The 27,861-nt window shown below is 25.9% G+C and overlaps 1 protein-coding gene across 5 annotated transcripts in view; it reads right to left on the reverse strand.

Moving 5' to 3' along the window:
- Window positions 1-23,688, reverse strand: part of LOC100207539 (solute carrier family 2, facilitated glucose transporter member 3) — a 43,413-nt gene extending 19,725 nt beyond the window's left edge. For 3 of the 5 annotated variants that reach the window (XR_010642197.1, XM_065812274.1, XM_065812276.1), the window contains exons 1-5: window positions 22,463-22,639; window positions 10,269-10,399; window positions 8,904-9,028; window positions 8,570-8,703; window positions 52-193 (exon numbers count right to left, since the gene is read on the reverse strand). Coding sequence is in view for 3 of the 5 variants with exons in the window: in XM_065812274.1 (XP_065668346.1) it covers window positions 52-193; window positions 8,570-8,703; window positions 8,904-9,028; window positions 10,269-10,399; window positions 22,463-22,624 (694 nt within the window). In the remaining 2 variants the exon portion in view is untranslated. Of the gene's footprint in view, window positions 1-51; window positions 194-8,569; window positions 8,704-8,903; window positions 9,029-10,268; window positions 10,400-22,462; window positions 22,640-23,392 lie in introns of those variants that run through there. The other 2 variants (XR_010642198.1, XM_065812275.1) reach the window with 2 other exon arrangements.
- Between the last annotated feature and the right edge of the window lie 4,173 nt (window positions 23,689-27,861).

The following is a 27,861-nucleotide window of genomic DNA, read 5'->3' on the forward strand; positions in this document are numbered from 1 at the left end:
TGCTTTTTAATAGTTTTAATAAATTCAAAACATTTAATCATTAACAATTACTTGTTATAGCAGCAGAATCTTGTTTTTTAAGCAACAAAAATCGTGGACTTTCTGGACAAAATGGAAGCAAACATAGCTGAACAGCAGCAACAACTGCAGTCATTCCAAATAAATATGGCCAACCTTTTTCAGTGCCTAAAAGCTATAATTAAATTAAAAGATAAGAAATCAGTTTTGAAAACTACAAAAAAATTACCTCGGTTGATCTTGAAAGTTACTCAGCATTACTATAATTCATATTATATATCTTGTCAAAGAGGAAGTGATAATCAAGCCAAACCCAAATTAAATTAACATAAATAGAAATTATCAACTTTTTAAAAACCTAAGGACACAAGCTTTGCTCCATAACTTTTAACCTTAGATAATGTTACTGCTTTTTATTCAAAGAAAATTTCTTTTATATGATGTGTATCCTACAACCCCTTTAATGAGTTAGATATAATAAAAGAACACTAATTCAAAAACAAACAAAAATAAAAAACTAAAATTAGAAAAAATTATTGAATAAAAAATAATTTTAGATGTTCCTCAAAGCCTTTAAATATTTAACAGGTCCCTAATATTATAAAAAAAAAGTTCTTCAAAAGTATGCAAGTAAAAAAGTTCTTCAAAAGTAAAAGTAAACTGGGTCTCAAAAGTAGCAAAATTATTCCAAAACTTATTTATAACCCAAAATTTAAAAACCATAATTGCTTAATAATAAAAATCTGTTTAATAAAATTATAAATCAAAACATTGTTGTCATTTAATAGACCCAGAACAGCAGCAAATATTTTTTTCAACTGATAACATTTATTATAATAATTAAAACATTTATTATAATAATATCTTAGCTCACCATTTTCAAACTCTTTATTTCATTATTATCATTATTTATGAATATTTATACAGGATAGGCTTATCAATATTAAATACTGCTTTCCATAAACATCCTGGTAAAATCAACAAACAATTAGCAACAAAAAAAGTATAATTATTGAAGAGAAAAAAAATTATTTAAAAAGATAAAAGACTTAAAAGAATTATTAAAATATTAAATATTAGAAATGAACATTATAAAAAGAAACTATTAATAAATTAATAAAACTTTTATTATTTCATATTGTGTTCTCACTTAAATTAAAAAGAGAGTATTAAGAAGTTATTAAAACTTTATATTTTATAATGAGTTTTAATGAGTTTTTTAAACAAACTGTAATTGAAGTCGGAAGGTCATTGTATATTTTTGCACCCATAAAATAAAATCTTTTTTTTCGAAATTCTGAATTTTGAGAGCTTTATTAAGCATAATGATGCTTGATAAAATTTGAGAGCTTTATCAAGCATTATTCATAATGTTAACACTAGAAATCTTGGTTTCTAGTGTTAACATTATGAATATTTACAATAAAGTAGTTATTAAAATTAGAACAAATCGATTTATCAATACACTGCCAAGTTATTGAGCAAGACCTAGCTGTTACAATGTTTACAATAGATGGATCTTTGCACAAACTTTTCCTTTATTAATGATGTTATTTGCCCTTGTATCAACTGATTTTATGTCTAAGTTGATCAAACTGTTTTGTGTTCATCATTTGGTAAATTCTTAAGCTTGCGCCTATTGTTAAATATGGTCTTAATTTTAAAAACAACTTTTACTTTTTCTATTACTTGTATTTTTTAATTGAGCATAAAAAGAGTCATTTAGAGTTAGTGATTGGTCTAGTATGCATCCAAGATAAGAGTAGGTTCTTGTAAAATTAATAATTTTGTCGCGGTATAATAATTCAATGGTCCTAATGTTTAAGAGTCACTTAGATGTACCAAAAAGCATGTATTCAGTTTTTCCCTTTTTCATCACTACATCTATAAACTTCTTATCAGTTGATTTATAGAATACTGTTTTCATATTTTGGCTGATTTTTCTAATAATGTCCTTTCTAATTTAGACAAGATTTTAAATTGCATTGCAAGTTATATTCAGCAGTCAAGTGTGAGTCTCTGTCCATTTGTCTATCGATATTCAATAGTATGATGGCTGTTATTTAAATGAGTTATCATTTTTGTATCATCAACCAAAACACAATCTTGTGTCACTTGTCATTCAGCAGTCGCATCTTTTTTCTGAAACTGGTCTTTTATGATCAAAAAACTTTTATTTATATCAAGCCTTCCCGGGAAGTGCGCATGGCCACATGCCTTGTGCATCCACACCTAAAGTAATTTTTTTTAGACAACTTGACGTTTTTATATAGTAAGCGTTTTAAGAATTTGCGGCAAAATAAAGCTATAAGAAACTAGTGAGAATAAAACAGTTACTCAATGAAAGGAAGCGAAGACTATACGAAATAAAAAATCTAAATAAAATAAAAAATAAAAAAATAATAAAAAAAATTGAATATTAAATAAAAAATGTCAAAAAAATAATATACCTAAATATTTTACTGGTTTTTTTTTTCTTTCTTTTTAAAGGGCGTTTGTTCTTTTCCACTACCAAAATTTGTTACAAGTCGAGAAAATAAGCAGATAAGAATAAAACGAAAATATAAACATTTTTTGATATACAATTTTTTCGTGACTTTTTTCAGTCATTATATTAAGGAAATACTTTATTATTTGCGCTAAAAACATTGAGTATATTTAAATTTATTTTTTAAATGTTTTTGCTAAACTTTACTGTTTTTATCAATGCATTGGGAAGCGAGAAAATTAATTGCTATTTATTTAAAAAAAAATTTTTAAACAACTTTTTCATGTAAAAAAGTAAAAAGTCATTAATAATTATGTTTAAATATAAAATATTTGGTTGTTTTAACAACCTCTATTGAAATAGTTTGCACTTTGTTGGATTATCCAAATTGTGAATTTAAACCCGATAGTTTATTTCCTGATAAACTATTGTTATTGACCATGCTCTAAAAGCTTTTGGGCTAGTGGATTATTAATTTACTGAACTTTTTAATGAAAATTTTAGGAGCCTGTTTAAAACGCTTTTTTAACATATTTTCAAACAGAGCAATCGCTAAATTCATTATCTCTAGTAATTCGTATTAACGTTGAAAATTAGGCAATATAAAAGATAATGCAGTAAATACATTTATAAAAAAAACCCATGTTGTTCTTTTATTTAATTTATTTTGTATTTGTAACATATATTATATTTGTTACAAAATTTGTTAATCAAATAATATATTATGTTATATAAGTATTGCAAAAAATCGTCAAATATAGCAAAAACATTTTAAAAGCGAAGACATAAAAACAAATTAACGTAAGAATAAAAATTAACCTAATTTCTCATAGTTTTAGAGTGAATAACAAATTAGTTTCTTAATATACGGACTGATAAAAAATCGTGAATAAACTGCATATCAAAACTTTCACTTGTATATTCTTATGAAAGATGTTTTTTTTCATCAACTTGTATCTAATTTGGTAGCTAAAAATAGCAACCACTCTAAAAATTAAAATGCAAAAGTTGTATAAAAATTTTATATAAAAAAATATCTTTAAACTTTCTTGTTTTTATTATTAAATTTTCTAGTTTATTTAAAACTTGATATTTCATAACAATTTTGTTTCCTTTTTTTTAGGATTGTTTTTTTTTCTCTCAGTAGATAAGTTTAGCTTTTTGCCGCGAATTATTGAAATGTTTTATAAGTTAAAAAAAGAGAACTGCCGTGGTCAGTTTGTCTAAAAAATTACTTTAAACATGGACAAACAAGGTGTGCAATCACGCACTTCCTGGAAAGGCTTGTATATAGTTTTTTTTCCCAAACATTCATGTTTTTTAATTACAGTTATTAAAGTCTTCTGCCAACTTTATTGTTCTTTAATTTATTTACTTTCTAGGAACTTCCGACATTTATAGTCATTGCTTGTTGAAAGTGAAATTGTTATAATATATCCAAATGCTTGGCTTATTATCCATGCATAAAAGTTTCTTTCTGTCTGACTAGATAACCTACAAAAAGTTATATTAATCCTTAAACATATCTAAAGCTTTAACTCAAATTCTTATATAAACCATCATTGGATATATCAAAAGGAGTTTTCTTCTCCTTTACATTTTCTCATTGACAATTTTGAATTGACTACAAAAACAATGGGTTGTTTCGGGATTATTAGTTAGAAGTTCTGCTATCTATATGACTGAAAATATACCATAAAAGTGACTGTAACAAATATTTAATTTACACTTTATCAGTGATTTCACTTGAAATGTTTTTGAAGCATTAGTTTTCTGGTTAAAAAAAGTAGAAATCATGTTATGAGTTATCAACTACAAACTTAAAGATTTTCCACAGAAGAGACAAAACTGTGCAGCTTAATCATCTATTTGTAATTTCCCTTCATAATGTTAATCATTGCTTGCTATCTGTAGTGCAGAAAAGTTACTTATTGATGCTATAAATACAAGAATAAAATTAGAAGGTTATCAGAGCCTTGAGGTGCCACAAGTACAATAAAGTTTCAGATATTTTAAAAATTTTGCTCTGATATGCTTTTAATTGACAAGTGAGGCTTAAAGGGTCTGATTTTTCGTGTCAAAACATCTCTGCAAACATGAAAATGTCAAGCAGAATGTGGAGAGAGACCTAGTTGGAGGAAAGTTAAGTGGCTTAAGAAGAAGAAGCTTTCATTTTTTGACAACAAACTTGTCAAAATATGAAAACTACTGAGATTTAAATTGATACTTTAATTAATATGTTTTACGTAAATTGAGTTCAGACTCAATTCAAGTGAATCATATTTTGACAGTCTATAAATCGTTGTTATTGACATGGTACAATAAAAAGGCCATGTTTAAACAAGTTTAAACAACAAAGACTAGAAAAATGGCCTATTATCTAGTAGTAGTGTCCTATTTTTGGTAGTTTTATTGATTTAAGTGAAGTAATTTTTCCAACATATAAAAATGTAATGAGGTACTATCTTCTTATACTATATAACCTCAAATCAGACATATCAGCAAAGGAGCCAACTGTAAGTGAAATATCTGATATTTTAGCTAAAATATATGGTTAAGAACATTTATTCCTTTAGTTTCTAATACCAGGGTTTTGCAAATGATAAAAGCTTATCATGACAAGTATAGAAAACTGTAAAGATTTATAAGCAGAAAAGGATCATAAAATAAACCTTGTAACATTCAAACATAAAAATCTTTATGCATGAGAGGTTCTAAACATCTTTGTATAACTACTGATCTTAAAAAAATAACAGATTTAGTTATTCAAAAAAACAGGTACGTAGATGCTCTGAAATAAAAACCATGAATTGGGCAAAAAGTGATGCTAGTTTTACATTATTTGTAAAAATAAGAAAAGTTGGAAAGCTCATTTCAAACTCTAATGGTTGAGAATTTAAAACAATGTTTGAGCAATTATTTGCTGTTCCAAAAAAACAAAAACTATTTAAAAATAAAGAAAACACTAGATATTTTTCAGTTAAGTAGCAGAAAAGAATTTAAATAATTTTTTAACCCATACAATAGATTGAGATCATTACAAGCTTTGCATTATTGCTTTCTGTTTTGTAATTATATCTTGGTCATATCCTGTTTGAGAACTAAAAGCCAACATCTTTGCAAGATATAAAATTGATGGCATTCATTAAGTATGATGAGCAGCTCTGGATTTCACCAAATGCATTTTTCTGTCAGGTCTTTTACTGAGAAGTATTAACATCAACTAAGCACATTCCTGATAGCCAAAACAAGGTAGTAAGTTCTTTCAACTTTAGTTAGAAAGCTTTAACAAAAGTTAAAAAAAGGAACCTTTAAATTGAATAATGTTGGTGCTTTCAGAATCTAATGTTGCACCAAACAATTCTTTGTGAACAGAAATTAGTATTCTTTCATATGTGTTATAATAAGCCAGTAGAAATAACTTTTTGCTTAACAACTTTTCTATTTAAGTAAAAGCTCCATTTTTATATCCAGAGTTACTAGTTGTAGTTTCAAAAACAAGGAATCGTACATTATCTGAAATATTACTCATTTGCAAAGTCGAATGTAGCTCTGACTTGCTTTTCACTTGGTATATTTATTACTGAGATTCCAAGATACTTGCCTTTTTCAAAATCTGACATGCCAGATACCAGATATCCTTTCTATTTTCTTTGCAAATTCTGGAACTAATTTACCATCCCAATGTACAGCTAAATGTTTTGGTACTTTAAATTTAACCTTAGTTGATTCTGCCAATGATATTTTTATTTTACCTGCATTCCGCATGCTTTTAATTGCAAGAGTTTGCTTTTTCCAGAGGAACTTCACTTTCTTTAAAATTTGCTCCATTGAATGCTGTTTGTTGAAAAGTTAATAGATTAAGTCAATTTCCCATGGTTGATACTATTTAGTTTTTAAGTTTTTTTTTAGAATTAGGTTAAAGGTAAGTTACTAAGTTGTTGCATGGATTGCTGTACTTCTTCACTAGTCAAAAAACTCTACTCAGAATTATCAGTTAAATCAGGTTTAATTGTAGAAACGTCATCATCAAACCCATCTTAATCACTTGAATAAAAAACACCAAGTTTATCAAGCTCTTTGAGAGGTTTTTTTTTCAGCAGGATCTTTGATCTTCTGAAAGTTGAACATATGCCATTGTGATTTTTCTAATTCTAAATTTGTCTTCTTGTAAAATATAAATGGCATGTAAAACGATATTTCAGGAAGTTTGCACTCAATTTTTATAATTTTTTTAAAAATAAGAGATTATTTTATTAGGATTAAAAACTTAGCAAAATCCACATAAATTATAAGAACAAACATAAAGTATTAATTCAGGATGTGAGGTGTATATGCATAAGAATCTGTTATTGTTGTAGGTACTCTTCTATGTAAGTTATGTAAGGTAAATAAATTCACTAATGTAATGTGTTGTTGTTATATATATATATATATATATATATATATATATATATATATATATATATATATATATATATATATATATCAATTCCACACAGATCATTTCTATACCTTTTATTTGTTTACTTCAATATTTTTACATAAAAAAATTCAATTTTTAAAAATTTCTTTCAAGGCAAAAAAATTTAACAAGTGCACCTTTTCCGCATACCTAGAGCTTATAAGAGATTTATAATTAGGTTTGTCTTTCTCTTAAACACATATCATTGATAGCTCAGTGGTTTAGTGCGCTGTCATAAGTATAATTTTAGGGGATAAACAATGCCCGTAATAAATTTTGAATATTTTTCAATCTTTCAGATCTTAGAACATTAAAAACTATAGACTATTAATCGCTAAGGGATCGTCCATAAATTACGCAATGCTAAATTTATTTTTAAAAAAGAAGAAGGAGATCCTAAGTTCATTTAGGTGACAATTTTCATTAAACTTAATGAGCTATTTTGATTTTTTATTTAACTTGCGACTCTGCAAGGGAAAATTTTGATCTTTTTTGTTTTGTTCACAAGTGAAATTTAGCATCGCATAATTTATGGATGATCCCTAATCTAAAAGTTAAGCCAAAATATATACTATTTCGATAGTTATTTAAATTCTTTCGTTGTTGCACACTCGGTTTAGAATGTTTAACGGGGCGTGGTAAAATAGCTGTAAAACTCTAAATTTCCTAATCATATCAATATTAAATAATTTTAACTTTTATTTATTTTTAAAAATAATATTTTTAATAAAATGGTTTAATTTAAATATAAAATTAGAATTTTCAATTATTTTCTTAATAAAAACAAACTTTTTACTGTTTTAAAAAAAAGTTAAGGTCGCCGCGTGGCAAGTTCAAATCAAAAATCTTTTTTTTTTTTAATTTTTGTTATTTAAAATGCAAAAAAAAAAAACTACTTTACAGTTCTATAGTTTTATATTCTATATATAAACATGTTGTATACTCATTTCCTTGCACGAACTCAACTTAGTTGTAAAAAAACTTGAAATGTAAAACTAAAATAACATAAGTAAATAATCATGACACATATGCAACAATTTCCCCCTGTTTTTTAGAATTTTTAGCTTTTTTAAAAATCTTTTCGTTTGTCAAAGTGTATAAAATCATTACATATGTTTGTATATAATCTCCATAAAACTTCACAAGTATTTTGTATTTAAAAAATCTAAACAAGTAAAAAACTACTACTACTACTACTTACTACTAAGTTCAGCATTAGTATATAGATTTATTACCAACCACATTTTTCCTAATTCCAAGGGCTGTATGTATATGTATGTATGTATATGTATGTATGTATATGTATGTATGTATATATATGTATGTATATGTATGTATGTATGTATATGTATGTATGTATATGTATGTATGTATATGTATGTATATGTATGTGTATATATATATATATATATATATATATATATATATATATATATATATATATATCAACACATTACCATATGTATGTATATGTATGTATGTATATGTATGTATGTATATGTATGTATATATATATATATATATATATATATATATATATATATATATATATATATATATCAACACATTACCATAATGTTCCAATATTAAAAAATTACTTGTGGAAGTCCTAAAATATTGGCAAGCAGAAGTCCTGATACAATACCAAATTGATTTATTGTGCCAAGCGAGCCACGCAAATTTACAGGGGCAATTTCCGAAAGATACATTGGTGCTACTACAGTGTTTACACCTGTAAAATAACAAATTCTAAAACAATAAATTTACAGCTACATCAAATTTAATGAATTTATGAATTATAAATGCCTATTAAATGTTGGATAGACAAAATTTATAAATAATTTATAGTAAAATATGCAGAAGAAAAAAAAATTAAAAAAACCAGACAAAAATAAAAGAATAAATAAAAAAATGTAAATAATTGATAGTTACCAGCATTTAATCCAAGCAAAATACGAGCAGATATAAGCAACCCAACTAATTTAGCAGGCTTTGTAAAAGCAAGAAGCAATCCACCACATATAGCAAGTATGTTATTTAAAAGCAAAGTATTTTTCCTTTAAAAAAAAACACCTCTGAATCAGCTTTTGGATAATATAGGTGAAATGCTACATTATATTTTCATATATTGTTTCCATTATATTACATTTATTAATAGAATATTTTAAATAATAGGTAAATAAGTCAAACTTATTAAAATAAAACATGAAAACATTTGTAAAACTAGTTTTTCAAGGACAAGGAGTGCTCAAAAAGTTAGGATTACGGCTTTGTCGTAGAGTTTAACTTTTCTCAGCTTTTTGAGTAAATCAAATTCTGCAGTTTAAGTTAGAATTAATTTATACTGCTTTTTTTTTTAGCACTTATAGCATTTTTTCAAATCATGTTTATTTCTATAATTTTTTACTAAATTCAAAAGTTTTTTGGATACAATTAAAAATAAAATAATATATTTGGTTTTGAGATTTCCATAGTGCAATTTGTTTTTAATAATTGCAAGTATAAATCTTTATCCAGATTTATTTTATCGTAACAAAATATATATTATTTGCCTTTGTAAGAATATATTATATTAAATATATTTTGTATAATATATACTTTGATCAACTTTTGAAGTCATACATGACTTAACTATCCTAAAAAAACCTTCTTTAAAGTTTTAATTAAATCAACAATGTTAACTAATCCATAAATCAACGAATGTGCGAACGTTTGTTGAAAAAAATGAACATCACGTTTCTTTACTTTTACTTGTGCAAACATTGGCATTCATTTAAAATTTATCATATTTTAATTTTTAAACTTTTGTTTGTTTTGTGAATTGATTTTATCAAAAAAAAAAAAAAAAAAAACATTATTTCAAGCTTTAAAAAAAAGAGTTTATATTTTTATAATTAAATTGCTAAAGTTTTTATTCACGTAAAGGTGACCATTTACTAAAAAGTAAAAGCAATTGCTTTTTTTATTCACCCGGCCTAATTAGTGGTTGCAAATCTCATTACAATATGCAAAAAATATCAAAAAACAAATAAAATAAAGACAATGCAACATAAAATAAGTATTGCAAGATTAAATATATTTAATATAATCTATTAGTCATATGGACTTCTAAAAACCAGTTTACAAATGGAAAACTTTTACCCTTCAACTTTTGCTGCAATATATGAAAACAAATAGAGACAATGCAACATAAAATAAACATCGCTACATTAAATATATTTGATATATTTATTAGTCATATTGAGTTCTAAAAAACAATTAACAATATAATAATAAAATAAAATAAAAAACTTTTACCTGCCAACTTTTGTTGCAATATGTGGCCCTATAAATGCTCCACACATTCCACCAATAGCAAATATAGCTACTGCAAATGGCCATAAAAAGGTATCGAATGATTTTACATCTTTAAAAAATGCTTTCAAAATCTAAATAATTTATTTAGGAGTACTTAATGCTTAATGACATTTTTAAAATTATATTAAAAATTATATTAAAAATTTTATTTAAAATATTTAAAAACATTACACCGAAAAAGATAAGAGACAGATAAATAACTTTGTTAAATTTTAAAAATAGTCATGCCATCCAAGTTAAAATAAAATTTGAAATTGAACCACACAAAAAACAAAGAAATGCAAATTATAGTAGCTAAATAAACTTTTATCTCTCTGAAAATATAAGTTTTACTGATGTCATATTGTGTAACAAATATTTTATAAATTGATATAGTTTATTAGTAACTTTCAGAAACTGCAAATTTGTCAAATTAGTGGTTGTACATTAAGTATGTATGCTCATAGGCAGAGGGGGTCTGCAAAAAGCATACAAAAACATATGGGAGTTGGGGGGGGGGGAGAGTTGTTAAATATATGCACTAATGTAATGTAAAGTGTATACACACTTTACATGTGTGTACTAAAGTACATATGCATTAGTTTAATAAAAAATTCTTAATGCTTGTTTTTCTAATTTATCACAATTATTATACTTAATAATAACTAGATGTTATTAAATAAATAACTAGATGTTTTCGAATATAACTTTTTTTTCAAATAAAACCATTACTGCCACTATAAAATGATAATTAAGGAGGGAGGGAAGTGTACTTCCCTCTTAATTTTTTGATTTTAGGTGCCAAATAAACGAACAGACACATTTATTTGGCACATCATAGCGTTTGAAGCATTTTATAAATGCTACATCTGAGTTTAAGCCACATGCTTGGTTAGGTTTATTAGTTATTTAGGAATAGGGAAGCTTTTAATGATAAAGCACGATGTTTGCTATTAACGAATTCTTTTGACTATATTCTGTCTGGAGATAAATTTTTGATCATGTCACAGTTTTTTACATACCCTCTACCTATGTTGTTGTATCGCAATTAAAGTACGAGAATAACTACCATGAGGAAGACACAGTTGTGGTCAATCTTACATAAATACAAAAATTCTTATAGTGTGAGTGAGTTAAAGAATAAATAAAATATGAGAACATAGTTATTATTTCTTGAATATAAAATATATCACATAACAAAATTGCATTATCAGCCCATCTTATCTCAAATATAAGCACTGTAATATTTATCGGGTTTCAGATTGTTTACAAATTGTAAACAATCTGAAACCCGAAATTATTTTTTTAACAGAAACTCTGCCTAAAAATAAAAAAATTGAAGTTAATGATCTCGAGTTTGCTATTGAAAATTACTTACTACATACAAATCACAAGAATAGTTCTTGCCGAAGAGGTTTAGCAATATTTATACATAACAAACTAAAGTCATCCCTAATAAACCTAGATATATTTCCATCTGAATCGCTCAGTTGTGAAATTGCAACAAAAACTTCTAAGTTATTGTTAAGTTTATATTACAGATCACCAAATAGTAACGATGAAAACACTAACTGCATAAATCAACATATTGCCAAACTTTCAAACAAATATACAAACATTCTTATTATAGGAGATTTTAACTACCCAGATATCATCTGGCAAAATCCAAAACAGCCTATTACAAATTCCTCTAAATCAATTAAATTTACTGAAAATATTCGCGATTCTTTTTTAACCCAACATATTTCAAATGCAACACACATCAGACAAAATCAAAATCCTTCTACAATTGACCTCTTATTTACTTCTGATGAAAACATGATCTCCTTTTTAACTCATCTAGCACCCATTGGCAAAAGTCATCATCAACTACTCTACTTTGCTGTATCGATTGAATCTATTATAAATTTACCACAATACCATACAAAGCATTTATACACAAAAGGGAACTATGAAAAAATTAATGAAGACCTTGCAAATATTAAACTCTGTCCAACATCCAACTCAGATTAACTATGGAGTATCTTTTTCAATAAACTTAAAACTACTATCAACAATAATATCCCAAAATCTAACTTTGATAATAAAAAACGCTCAAAGTGGATTGACTTTCAAATAATCAACGAACTTAAATTTAAACGAGAGAAATATCGTCAATATATATTGAACAGAAATGAAGAAACATATAATGAGTACCGCATTTCACGAAACAAAGCAAAAACTGCGTGCAGAAAAGCAATTATTGAATTTGAAAAAAAACTGGCGAGAGACATAGACCAAAATTCAAAAGCATTTTACTCGTATGTCAAATCAAAAAGAAAAAACAAAGAAGCATTCCCTGACATCCAATACAATAATATTGTTGCAACTACTGATCTAGATAAAGCTCATCTATTCAATATTTGTTTTGCTGATACTTTTTCAAACAAAAAAATAACAGCAACACCACCATTTAACCTCACATATAAAAATGTAAATCCACTAACAAACAATATTGATCTAAGTCCGGAAAATATCGAAACATACCTCAAAAGTCTAAACTCATCTAAATCACCCGGCCCTGATGCATTACACCCAATAATATTTAAGAAAACTTGCTTTCAAATGTCTAAACATCTATCTACTATTTTTAACAAAGTACTTGAGAGTGGATCAATACCCCAAATATGGAAAGACGCAACAATTACACCCATATTCAAAAAAGGAGACAGATCAAAAGCACTTGATTAAAGACCTATTAGTATAACTTGTACTTTAATAAAAATCTTTGAAAAAATTATAAAAAATCATATTATGACACACCTGATTAAAAATAACTTATTAAGTCCACACCAATATGGATTTCGTCCAGATCATTCCTGCTTAACTAACCTTTTAACTGTAATTAATTATTGGACGTCATCACTTGATAATAATATTCCCATCGACAACATTTATCTTGATTTTGAAAAAGCCTTTGACAAAGTTCCACATAAATTTCTTATTTCGAAACTTAAAGCTTATGGTATAAATGGATCAATACTATATTGGATTAAAAACTTTTTGAAAAACCGTAGACAAAGAGTTGTTGTTAATGGAAATTATTCAAACTGGGTACCCGTTAAAAGTGGAGTTCCCCAAGGCTCCGTCCTTTCAGCTTTACTTTTTATTATATATGTCAACAATATCCCTGAAGTAATCAAATCAAAAGCTGCTCTTTTTGCTGACGATACCAAAATCTTCCGTTCTATTGAAAATACTCAATCTGCGCAAGAATTACAAAATGACATCGACGCTCTTGTTACATGGTCTCAAAAATGGGGAATGAAATTTAACATTGATAAATGTTCTGTAATGCACTTAGGAAACAACAACAAATCCCATACTTATAATATGCATGATCCAGAAAAAAATATAAGAGTAAACATTAAAACCACAAATTGCGAACAAGATTTAGGTGTTCACATAGATTCGAACTTATTATTTTCCAAACACACAACTATTCAAGTCAACAAAGCCACACAAATAATAGGAATAATAAAAAGAACATTTACATCATATCCAGACTTATTATCCTTCAAAAAACTATTTTCAGCACTAGTCCGCCCTCACCTAGAATACTGTGGATCAATCTGTAACCCTGGACTTCTCAAAGACAAACGGCAACTAGAAAATGTGTTAAGAAGAGCTTCGAAACGAATCAATGGATTACAGGATCTACCGTATGAACAAAGATTGTTGGCATTAAATATGACAACTGTAAAATACAGGCTACTTCGTGCAGACCTAATCAACGTCTACAAATGGTGCAAAAACAACAATAGTGACAGAAGTCTTTTTGAAATAGATAGTAAATTTATTACTCGTGGTCATATATATAAACTAAAAAAACAATCTTCGCGATTAAATTTACGTATGAATTTTTTTTCTCTAAGAATAATAAATAAATGGAACTCTCTTCCTAATCACATTGTATCAGCGTTATCTTTAAAAACGTTTAAACTGCTTCTAGACAATCATCTAAAAAATGAATGGCTTCTCTATGACTAATCCACATTTTATTTTCTATTAGTTATACAAACTCTGTAATTGTCAAGTATTATATAATTAGGTTGACAGGCAGTTTATGCCTACACAATTTATTGTAAAACCTTAATTTAAAAAAAAAATGTGTTAACTAAAGCAATCAAAATTTTACTTAAAATGAATACATTAGGAATATTTTAAAAGAAACCATGCTTCAACATTAGGATTGCTTTTTTTAGCATGTTTTTTTTTTTTAATTTTCTTATTTTTCTTGAATTGAAGTAATGTTTATTTGCACTTTTAAAAGTTTTAAAAATAATTTTTAAGTTTTGCTGAAATATATTTAATCTAATAGAATATATAGAATTAATATGTTTATTATAGTTTTTATTTTTTATCGCGCGTTTAACAACGCCAATAATATGATACTTTTATCAACTTATTATTAAACACTTAATATGATATCATTTTTTAAAGTTTTAAAAAAGAAATGTCAAAACAACTTTTATTTTATTTTAGCTCTTTTTATTTTAATTTCTTCAAGTTTATATGCTTATATGTTTGTAAATAAATTTAGCGAACTAAATTGGGAATAATTCAATATTTAGTATCAATAGATAATGTTATCCATTGATACAATGAAATAAAGATTTATTAAATTTAATAAGCATCAATGATATATCTAATAACTTATTAACTAGAATAAATTATTTGAAAAAAACTTCCTTATATGACATACATCTCTTAAATTAGAGGTTCGTCATTACATAAAGAAAAATGAGGTATGCAATCTTGTTGGCAAAGAAATTTGATTCAAAGGTCCTACCATAGAACATAGAAACATGGTCTGCAATTTTTTGCTGACCTCAAACACTTTTAGGTGTTAGGTCAGCATTGCCAAATGCCGACCCTACTTCTGAGGGCTGGTGTGTGTATATATACATATATGTGTGTGTATATATATATATATATATATATATATATATATATATATATATATATATATATATATATATATATATATATATATATATATATATATATATATGTATATATATATGTATATATATATATACATATATATATATATATATATATATACATATATATATATATATATATATATATATATATATATATATATATATATATATATATATATATATATATATATATATATATATATATATATATATATATATATATATATATATATATATATATATATATTAGACCATTTCAAAATTGTATATAAAAAAAATAATTTTTGAACTTTATTTAGGCTAACCTTTGATTTGATGTGGTTTGTGGTCAGGAAAATTAGTTCAAAATTGCGAACTTAAATAATGTGTTTTAGGGACAGCTCAATTAACTTTACTTTTTAACAGGTCCCTATTATTTTGAAAAAAGAAGTTTTTTCAAAAGTATGTCATGTTGGGTCTTAAAAGTAGCGAAATTATATAAAAATTTTTAAAAAAGTGATTATTTCATACTACAATTATTATTTTAGATTTAATTGCACAAAAACTATGGTTTTTTAACTAGAAATAAAAAAAGTAGATTTTTACAAGTTTTTAATAAAATAAAAATTTTTTAATTTATTTTTTATAAAACAATTATTATTTTTGAAATTTATATATTATTTTGCTTCTTTTGAGTACCAGGCTGACCTACTTTTAAGGAACTTCTTTTTTTTTTTAATTTTAGGACCCCATTGAAAAGTAAACTTATTGAGCTGTTACTAAATATTGGAATAATCCTTTGAAACTTTAATGATTTACTTTTTTTCATCAATTAACAACATTTAAACATCTCGCCACTTAATTATTAAAAAAATATTTTTTTTGAACTGGTCTAATATATATATATATATATATATATATATATATATATATATATATATATATATATATATATATATATATATATATATATATATATATATATATATAAAAATATTGCTCTTGGGACATGCTACATTAAAAAAGATGATGTTTCTTGACATTGAAGTCCTACATGAAAACAAAGAAACAAAAGCAAATGTCAAAGAGCAACAGGTTAATAGTCAGACTTTATATTCATTCTATATTTTAAACTCTTATTTTAAACAAAGATGTTAAAAGTTTGAATTAGTTCACTTTTTATAAATAAAAATCATTTTTAATTTTAAATACAAAATAACTATTTACTACGTCAATAAAACCTCTTTAAAATAAGGTCATCAAACTGTCTACTTTCCATAAAAGTCCTCATTATTTTCATATATTAAAAATAACTATGATAATTTTTTTATGACTCATTTATGTTCTTTTAAGAAATTGTATCTACTATTTCTATAAGGTAGAAACTGACAAACTTATAACACTAGTTTGTGTGTAACAATATTGACAGAGAAAGAAAAATCTACAAATAATTCTTAAAAAACTTGGTAAAATAGCTTATGAAATGGCTTGGCATCCAACTATGCCTCATGCGCATTTTTATGTTCTCGTAAGTTTTAGTTTCTGGTTAAATTTTTTAAGCAAATAAATGTTAATTTTTTAAATATGCAAACCAAGTCTAAATATGTTTAAGCTTTAATCTTAGTTCCTAATTTATTACTTACTAATTTTTTACAATAATATTTTATTATATCTTCAGGTTGATTTTGCACGCATCCAGGATCAAACTTCATAAAGCATAAAGAAACAGGATTCACTGGCAGAGAACTTATCAAGTGTTGTGCCATTACTGTGCATGAAAAATGCTATAAAATTCTCAAAAATTGTAACTTTTCAATACTTAGCAACAGAAGTCAAGTACAAAAAACTGGAAAAGAAAAAGTACTTGTTTTAGTCCCTACGGAGCGCAACGGAATCCCAATATATATGGTTACTGAGTTGTTGGAAATGTCACAATTTGGTGGAAGCGACTCAAACTCAATAACTGCTGGTATTAACAATGTCTTTGAGTTGGATAATTCGTTTTTCAAAATATCTACTGATATTATAATAAAAAACTAGTTTCTGCCACAGCTGACGGTGCAAACGTTAACTTTGGTGAAAAGAATGATGCCCTAACACAGCTAGAAAAATCTTGCAAATGGTTATTGAAAATACATTGGATCAACCACAGAATCGAATTGGCAATAAAAGACCCTTTTAAAGATGTAACGGAATTTATAAAGATCAAAGAATTTTATTTATCAAATTAAGTCGAGACTGCGTCAAAAGCTATAGGAACAACTTTTTATATTTTACCGAAAATATCTGGTATAAGATTTGTCAAGCACAGGAGAAGAGCCTTTTTTAGTCTTCTTGAGACATGGCGAGCTTTTCTTTCAGCGTATGAAAATTATGCAAGTGACCCAAAAAAAAATGGCAAAACAGTCGGAAAAGTAAAAGGTTTATTCAAATTATTTAAATGTCAATCATTATTGTTCAAGTAGGTTTATATTTAGACTGTTTGGAAGTTATTGGCCCAACTTCAAAAATTCTCGAAAAAAATTTATTTTGAAAATTACTTCATGAAATTCCGACAACTACCCAACGAGCTTTAATAGAGCGATAAAATAAAATCAATTGGGGAAGAAGATGAATTTTATGACAGCTTTGTAATTCGCTATTTGGTTACTGATCAAAACGAAATTGAAGGTTCCTTTTAAAGAGCTGATGATAAACGAAAACACTCTAAAAATCGTTCTTACATTAATGTATCAATGGAGATGAATAACTTTGATCAAAAAAAAAAAAAATTCAAAAAATGCATGAAATTAAAAGAGTGATTTTTCCTAATCTTCATGAATTACTTTCAAGTAGATTTCAAGAATACTCTTGTGAATTTTTCATTTACAGAAGTATGAAATTTATCAATCCAATACATTGGATAGCTGAAGACAAAGACTCAGGAGTGACGCAAATTAAGTTAATTGGTGACTATTTTGAAGCCCCATTAATAAATGCTGATTTTCAAAGAGATGCTTCTTAATGACAATGGAAAAAACTTAAACTTTTAGTTACAACTGAGTACGAGTCTCATCTGGTAAGAAGTTTACGGAAGATAATTTTTAAACATAAAATTAAAGAGTTTCTCAATATATGTCTACTAGTTTTTCTTATTATATATATATCCGAATCGAACTCGGAAGTCAAGAGAATTTTTAGTATTGTCACAAACATATTAGCAGATAAACGCCTATCAATGAACCACTACACACTTGCCGATTGTGTCATAATTCTCTGTAACAAAAGTCTTTGGTCGAAAGATGAATACGATAATATTATTGACCTATCATTGTTGAAGTATATGAAAAAATGGAGAAAATCTGATGTTGGTGATTCTAACAAAGTTAAAATAGCAAATATTCAAGATATACAAACATGCAGTGATAATGATGATGTAGACAGCAAAGATGACATGCTAGCAGACAATCTTAAGGAATTAAATATATAAATTCCTTTTAAATATATAAATTATTTTTTGTCATTATAGTTTAAAAAATGCATGATTTATTTTGATGTAAATATTTTATTAATAAGATATTTTGTTTACTGTCAATTAAATTCGATATAACATTAAGTTTTAATGACGTTCATATAATTTATGAAAATAAATTATGATCACGAATATGATATCAGTGACTGATGAAACTCTTGATTGTTTAAAAAAGAGTTCAAAAAATAAATAAGAAAAAAATTATTAACAGTTAATAAAATAACCAAAAACCAGCTTTAAAATTATAAGAAAATTAACAAATATTATGTTACGTTTTATGAAAAAATATTTTTTTCAAAATAAAATTTAGTTCCTATTTGAAAAAAATGATAAAAATGATTTTTTAAATAGGAACTTAGATTTTAATTGTAACTTTTGTTATAGTGAGAAAAAAAAACTGTCTGAATGATTTTTAACACATTAATAAAATAACTTTAATTACAATGTGGTACTTGAAAAGGCACTAGTCACGCAATATAACTTCTATCAATACAAAATATATTTGCTTAGTTGAGTTACTTTGAAATGCGTTTTTATTACACAGCGATATTTCGTAACAAGGCCTTTTATATATAATATATATAATATATATATATATATATATATATATATATATATATATATATATATATATATATATATATATATATATATATATATATATATATATTCAGGCCTAGACAAGAAGCAAGAGCTTTAGATCTCGCCCACACTCCCCTAAAATGGTTTACGGGAGAAATTACGGCTCTAGTAAAAGTATAATTTTTTCTCTCAAAAGTATAATTATAACTGTAAATAAAATCAAAAACATCAAGTCATTTAAAAATATATATATATATTAACTGCAATTATTTTTGGCACAGTTGCAAAAAAAAAAAAATTAAAAAAGAGCACCGATTGAAATGCAAATCTTTTTGATTAGATTGGACTAACTGAAAAATATAAAAACATTACACTCAAAATTATATTGATGAAATATAAAACCATTTAAGTGATAAAATATATAACTATTACAATCCAAATTATTGCATAATAATTTCTATTTTATGTAATGAATTATATATTTTATATATTATTCACTTTAATTGTGAAATTTTTAATTGCTGTAATAATTCCTAAAATTCCTGCATTCTATTACAATAAGAACCATTTTATTACATAAACCATTCTTTATAAGCAGTGAAAACTTTTAAAGTTCTTTGTCAAATTTTTTATCAGTTAAGTAATATTGTTAATAAATAAATGGATAGCTAGTGTGAAAACCCTTGACTTAAGAACTTTTTTTACAACGCAATAATTGATGCTTGTTAAGACATACTCTTGCAACATTAATGTTACAAACATTTCCTTGTAACAAATATAAAACCAAATTTTGTATTTAATAAGCAGTTTTTATAATGAATACACAGATAGCGGTGCAAAATCAAAAGCTCTCATAAAAAGCTGTTTAGAGGAGCAACTTGCATGGCTTGCATACTTATTTTATAATATATACATATACATACATATATATATATATATATATATATATATATATATATATATATATATATATATATATATATATATATATATATATATATATATATATATATATATATATATATATATAACGAGGCTACTAAAAACTTGCACAAAAAAGAATTGCTTATAAATGCCATTCAAATTATATTATTGTTTCACAACTGATCAAATAAGTAAGGATAGCAATAATAGATCATCTTATAACTGAAAGTGTCCTATGATCGATCAATCAATCAATGTAGTGAATTTTAGCCTTAAGCGAGCAAAGAAGGTTTTCAAAGTATTCTGGACTGAAATCTCGTAACTTAAGTTGAATTCTCTTTTTCAGGTGGTTAAGATTTTTTGCTTTGAAATCATTGGAATAGTCTCTCTGTTTTAGGTGAGCTTTTTCTTTTTAATGCATTCTTTAGAAAATTTTTTTGCATCAATTGCATTATTCTTAATTGCGAAGAAAGGCTTTGATTTACCAAATCTACTGATTGCAATCTATACTAAAACTTTCGCTTGAAACTTTGATTTAAACTTATATTTAATATTATTTTCAGTTTTGTCTTTATCTTGACTAAAAAAGCCATCATTTCCTGGTGTGTTTTGGCTGCTCAATGTAAAAGAGGACTTATCATCCATGATAATTTCAAACTCATTTGACAGTCGGAATTTTGAATTTGAATTTTAGAGCTTTCTGATACTTTCTTTCTTTTGAAATATTTAAGTCCATGCATGTTAAAAATTTTATAAACATAACTTCTATGAATTTCATATTTTAATGCAAGTTTTCTCTTGGAGATTTCAACTTTATTTTCAGCCTTGTTAATGAGTGAAGTAATTTTTCTTATGTCCATTTTGTATGGTTTTCTGTCGCTTCCTGACTTTCCTTTAAGGTTAATGTTGTCATCAACTCTTTTAATAGTATTATTAATTGTTCGCCTTGCAACTTTTATTTGCATAAAATGATGCACTGTAAATGTCCCTTTATCTGTAAATGTCCCTTTATCTATGTTATCTAAATAGAAGTTTCCAATAAGCTTTCATTTGTCATTTTTTTAAAATTCCATCCATTTTATTTATATAATTTTAGTTGCCAAAATCAGTATCAGATTATGAAATAAGAATGTCTGAATATATTTAACTTCAGAACTGCAGAAACGCTCAAATTTTGTGCAAATTTTTAGTGGCCTTGTGTTATATATATATATATATATATATATATATATATATATATATATATATACATACATACATACATACATACATACATACATACATACATACATACATACATACATACATACATACATACATACATACATACATACATACATACATATAAATATATATATATATATATATATATATATATATATATATATATATATATATATATATAAATTATGCCAGTGTATTCTACAAATAAAGTGCTCAATGTTCTTAAAGAACAGAGCAATAATAAATTAGCAAAAACTATTATCTAACTTTTATCTTCTACAGCATGTTTCACCATCAGTAGGCTCATCAGGCTTCCTGATGAGCCTACTGATGTTGAAACATGCTGTAGAAGATAAAAGTTAGATAAGTGTTTTTACTAATTTTTATATATATATATATATATATATATATATATATATATATATATATATATATATATATATATATATATATATATATATATATATATATATATATATATATATATATATTTGATTTATATTTTATTATATTAGTTTATTTTTATTTCAATAAACTATTTTTAAAATGATTTTTTTAGCTTAAACAATAATAATAAAAAGGAAATCAGAAGCCAAACATTTAAACTTTTAAATTCCAAAAACATTACACAATATGTAATCTAGTCAGTTTTTTGTTTGTTTTTCCTCATATAAAATGGCAAATATCTCTTTGATTTTTAGAAAAAATATTTGATAAAATACCTCTAATGTAAAAAATATTTAATACTGGTATCAGCAACTTATAAGAAAAAAAAATTAAAAACTTGATTTCATACATTGCAAGTTCTTTGCTTGCATGAGTGAACTTAACAATAAAAATAGTTGTAATTTTTTTTTAATTATAAAAATATATAAAAATGTCATAGGAGAAAAATTTATAAACAATATATACATTTTTCTGTTGTATTAGTCAAGAAATATACTTACTGGATCAATATTATTTACTACTCCTAAATTATATCCAAACTGGTATATATTTAAAGTTGTAATAGAAGAAACAGCAAACAAATAATAATTCCCACATTTTCTTTTTATGATTTTTTCATTAGAGATGCTTCTTAATAACCTATAATCTCTAGATTTGAGCATATTAAATTTTTATAATTTTTAGAAGGATAATAAAAGCTTATATGACAATTATTTCAAATTGTATCAAAATATAAAATTGGTTGCACAAATTAAAAATGTTCTGATGCAAAAAGAAAGTAATTATTTCTTATTTAATTATAGATTATAATCAGCATAATATGAAAAAGAAAAGAAAATTATATTAATCATATTTTTTAATTCTATTGTTTTTGTAAATTTCTTTTATAGTTTACAATATCATTACAGTTATTAAATATCACTATTAAATAGGATTTTTTATGTCATTAAATATCTCAAATGCTACAGGCTATATATTTAATTATTTGTTACCTATTAACAAATGATATGTTAATAGACAACAATTGTTTTAATTAGAGATTATTAAATACACACTTTTTATAATTTTATTTTATTACTTATTTATAAAAAAATACTTTTAAAAATATTCATAATTTGTTATATATTACAAAATATTTTTATTTAATATTTTTATAACTTTATGTTTTAAATCATAACATTTATTACATTTTAACTTTATCAACGGATGTTTTATTATTATTTAAAGATTTTAATAAAGGTATTTTATATTTAGCAACAGCATTTTCAATAATTCGTTACATAATGAATTGTTATGTAACTTACATGATATGTAAACTTTTAACGCATTATAAAACTTTATAATAAAAATAAAATCCGTTTATAAGTACGTATATAGTGAAATTTATCAGAGAAAAATGTTCGTAGAATAGTTGATTTAGCTGCACTTACTGGTTCTGGTGCATTAACAACTGCTAGATTGTATCCAAATTGTAGAGAAGAGCCTCCAAAACATACAACTGCAACAAGAATAAGTCGGATTGTTATTTCTTGAGGCATATTTAGTGTAATGCATGCATATACATATAACTTTGCAAAAAAAAAAAACGATTATTAACGAGAGTTTATGCGAGCATTGACAGTTAACCATGTGCTAAAAATCTTACAATATTAAACGCATTTTACAACTGCGAACTATTTTTCAAGTCAAGACTTTTTGAAAAATCGTACCGGAAATTTTACACCAATAATCCTAAACTTGTCGTAAATATAAATCTTGCCTCGCCAATCTTCAAAAACTTGTTAGTATATAAACGGATTGTTTCGCACTAAGCAAGTCATGAATGTATACATCAATATGTAAGGCAAATACACCAATGGATAAGCGTAGCATTTTTTGTGTAACGTAATGAATTTTACAATGAATTACGTTACCTAGTATCTAAGCTACATAAAGAATCATCTTATATGCATGACTTTCAAATATAATCTATTTTTTATTTATAACCGAAAAAAAAGCTAATAAATATACAATGCGGGTTTCGAAGTTGGGGACACAACAGTCAATTTCTATAAAAAAAAGTCCTCTATATCTTGAAATTCTAAAAAAAAAAAGTCCTTCAGAAAAAAAGTGGGGGAGGTCCTTGCCCTCTGGCCCCCCGTGGCGTCGACCATGTAATGCGGATCTGCAACGCTAATGATTCTTCATTAGCGATTGCGTTAATGTTGAATTGTAAATAACAAGTATTATTAACCACTATTCACCAGTAAAATTTGTTCAGCTGGTAAACAAGGTGAATCTCTGCTCAATCTAAGATTTTAAATTGTGGTATTTTTTAAAGAAAAATATTACAGTTTTTGAGTATTAAAATTGCTATGTTATATGAGTACATTGTTGTATGAATATATAACAAGAAAAATTATTTAAAAGAAAACCAGTAAATTTTAAAACTTTCGAATATAAGCTTTGTAATCTACAATAATCCGTACAGCATCCTTAGAAAATGCGAGAAAAGCTTTTTCAGCTTATTTTACAAAATTATGTAAAAAAAGTGACTTGAAAAAATCTAAAATTATGTGTATGCAAAAATTTAGTTTATTCAACGTTATACAAACGTCTGTAAATGTAGGTAAAATATAAGTATATTAATAATATAAGTAAATTAAGTTGACTTAGCAGACCGTGAATGTATTATGTATCAATAAATTGTTTCAAAGTCATCATTTGTTGTACGATGTAATTAATTATGGAAAAAACATAAACTACTGTGCCGTACAAACTATTTATCTTTTCCTAATATTTCAACCTGCGGTATAGTGTATGGTATTTTATGCGTTATATTATGCGGTAAGGGTAGAGTGGTAAAGCGCTCATTGCCTCATAAGCAAGAAGTTCTAAGTTTAAGCCCCTCCACGCCCCTGGTAGTAACGCAGCTTTTGCCAGTTTTTGGTTAGGTTTAAAAAGTTCAAGGCGTTTAAAAACACATTAGGAGTCTAGACTCTATACCCACATTTCTCAGTATAAGTACTACTGTGTATTTTGTTGTTGTTGTTTTTGTTGTTGTTGTTGTTGTTGTTGTTGTTGTTGTTGTAGCTGCTGTCGTTGTTGGTGTTGTTTTATTAAAACATTACAAATTCGTGATTGTAAGTATAAACTGATTTTAGATTTACAATGTTTAAAATAAAACAAAATATCATATAAATATATATATATATATAATAAAAACTATTCATTCCAATAAACAAAGTTTTTTCTGCACCAATAATGAAGACCATATCAATAGCATTATGCACAGAAGTGTTAAGTATAACATTTGGTCAAATTGAGCTAAGTACACAAAAATTGTCGTATTTTTTGAAACATTATTGTGCCTAAATATGGTAACAATATTGAGATAACATATCTTGCGAAATGTATCTCAATATTGTTGGTGACTATTGTAATCTAACCTAATCAATATCCATCATATGATTTACGAGAGATTGTATTGATTTTTATGTAGTATTTTAAAAATATGCAATAATTTTAGATAATACCGATCCTCCAGTAAACTATAATTTGAGTGATGAATTTTCCAATTCTTGTCATCAAAAAAGTAACTCCGAAGATATATTGTTAAACTCAAATTCCGGTAGGAGCAGTTTTTAAGTTACTTTTTTTTTACATTAATAATATTTGTTGTATAAAAATAAGTTTGTATTTATTATAATACACAACCATATTCAATAAATTTATTACAACGTTTTTTTCACAGAAATCAAAAGACAAAGAAATAAGAAATCAAATCCTTTGGAAAAGAACTATATGTAAAAATAAACGTATTAGAGGAGAGGAATATATTAACAGAAATGTAAAACTATGCTAGAAAAAATACCTTTGAAGATAGATTGCAGTAAATGCAGGTAAAAAATATTTTTTTATTGTTAATAACAAATAGTTTGTGTTTGTCGCTGTTTTGCAGATTATTTTATAATGTTGTATCTTAGTTTTAGATTTAAATACAATGACAATTGTAAGTATGAAATGCAAATGAATATTCATCAAGAGTACCGGAGTTTTGGTGATTCCGAGAGATAAAAGCAACACATTGCATCTTTAATAATAACAGTCCCAATTGCGCGTCGGCGTACTGATGCTTAAAAGAGAAAAGGCAATATCGAAACAGTATTATTTAAAGACTGTTAGTGGTGAATTGAAAAGAGTCTGCTTGAAATTCTTCTGTGGCACATTTTCATTAAGCCATCGAGTAGTAGAAGACATTGCAAAAACTTTCTCTGAAACAGGAAACTGCAGTGGATGTGATGAAAGAATTGATCTTAAACCTCATAATACACCAACGACAACACAATATTCAAAGTCAAGGCTCATATTGATTCATTCCCCAGAATGGAGTTGCATTGTTGCAGGAGGGAATCCAGCAGTATATATTTGGTATCTGATTTAAACATTAGCAAAATGCACCGTCTTTATCTAGGGCGACAAGATTCAATTCCTGTTTCCTTTTATGTATACAAAAAAAGTATTTTATTCTTATGATCCACAACTATGTTTTTATGTTCCGAAGAAAGACCAATGTGTGAAATGTAAGGTGTATAATTTGGTAGTAAATAAAACAGCTTCAGAAGATGACTGGCAGCAACATAAAACGAGAGAACGCAACTCTGTAAAAATGAAAGGGGACGACAAAAATAGGTCGTCTGCAGACTCATCTTTTAAAAGTTGTAACGTTTGACCTGCAGAGTATACTAACTATTCCGTATTTTGGGGATTCGGAAATATATTACTAGAGAATGCTGAATGCGTACAATTTTACAATATTTGAAAATCCATCAAAAAATGAATTTTGATATCTATGAGATGAATGTAATGGTCAAAAAGGGAGCATTGAAATAGGCTCATTTATCTTTGTTACCCACAACAGTCAATCATGTTGCTTCGTTTTCAGACATATGCGGTGGGCAAAATCGTAACAAGCATGTGTCAGCTCCCATGTTATATGGTGTGAATAAAATAAATAATCTAAATATAATAGATTTGAAATATATGGAATCCGGCCATTTCTATTTAGAAGTAAATGCAATGCATTCAACTTTGGGGAGGGCAAGGAAACATAAGAAAATATATACCACGAGAAAATGGGCTCTGCTGATATCCACGGCACGTATTAACCCAAACCTTACAGCATGCAAGCACTTCATCATAACGACTTTTATTACCTTAAGGAGCTTACAAAAAACATTAGGCACAACGCAACCAAAAATAAAATTGGCGAAACCATCAATTGGTTACAAATAAAGTGGCTGCGTTTTGAAAAAGAAAAACCCTACATAATCCAATACAAATATAATTCATTGGATGAGCAATTCTTTGATAATGATGTTAACAAGAAGAGGAATGCTCAGGTATTAATATTAAATTTATTAAATTACAATGTTCAGCTTAATAAAGTAATAAATATAATTTTTTGTTGACAGGTGAAGAATTGGAATAAAATTTTATTAAAAGAGGCATATCCACGCCTGCTTCAAATTAGCGAGAAAAAAAAATAGAAAGATTTAGAGTCATTAATCTGTACTGGTGTTATACCGGAGAAATATAAATATTTCTACAATTCTATGCTTTCAACATTCAGAGGAACAAGTTGCAATTCAGATGAAGATATGCCCTGATTAATTGATATAAATTTAATTAATAATTTTGTTTTATTATATAAAAATGTTTTTATATTTTACGTACATAAATACTTAGTTCTAATCTACCTTTCAGTATAACAGAATATTAAAAAAACATAGTAATTAAATGTGTGTCCACAACTTGTAAGGACACATTTGTGTTAAGTACATTTATAAAGATGCAAAATGTGGTAAGTACTAAAATGTAGGTATATTTTATCATATTTCTATCTCAAATACAGATGCTA

This window comes from Hydra vulgaris, chromosome 12 (genome assembly GCF_038396675.1).
Source record: "Hydra vulgaris chromosome 12, alternate assembly HydraT2T_AEP".
NCBI classification, from domain to species: Eukaryota; Metazoa; Cnidaria; class Hydrozoa; order Anthoathecata; family Hydridae; genus Hydra; species Hydra vulgaris.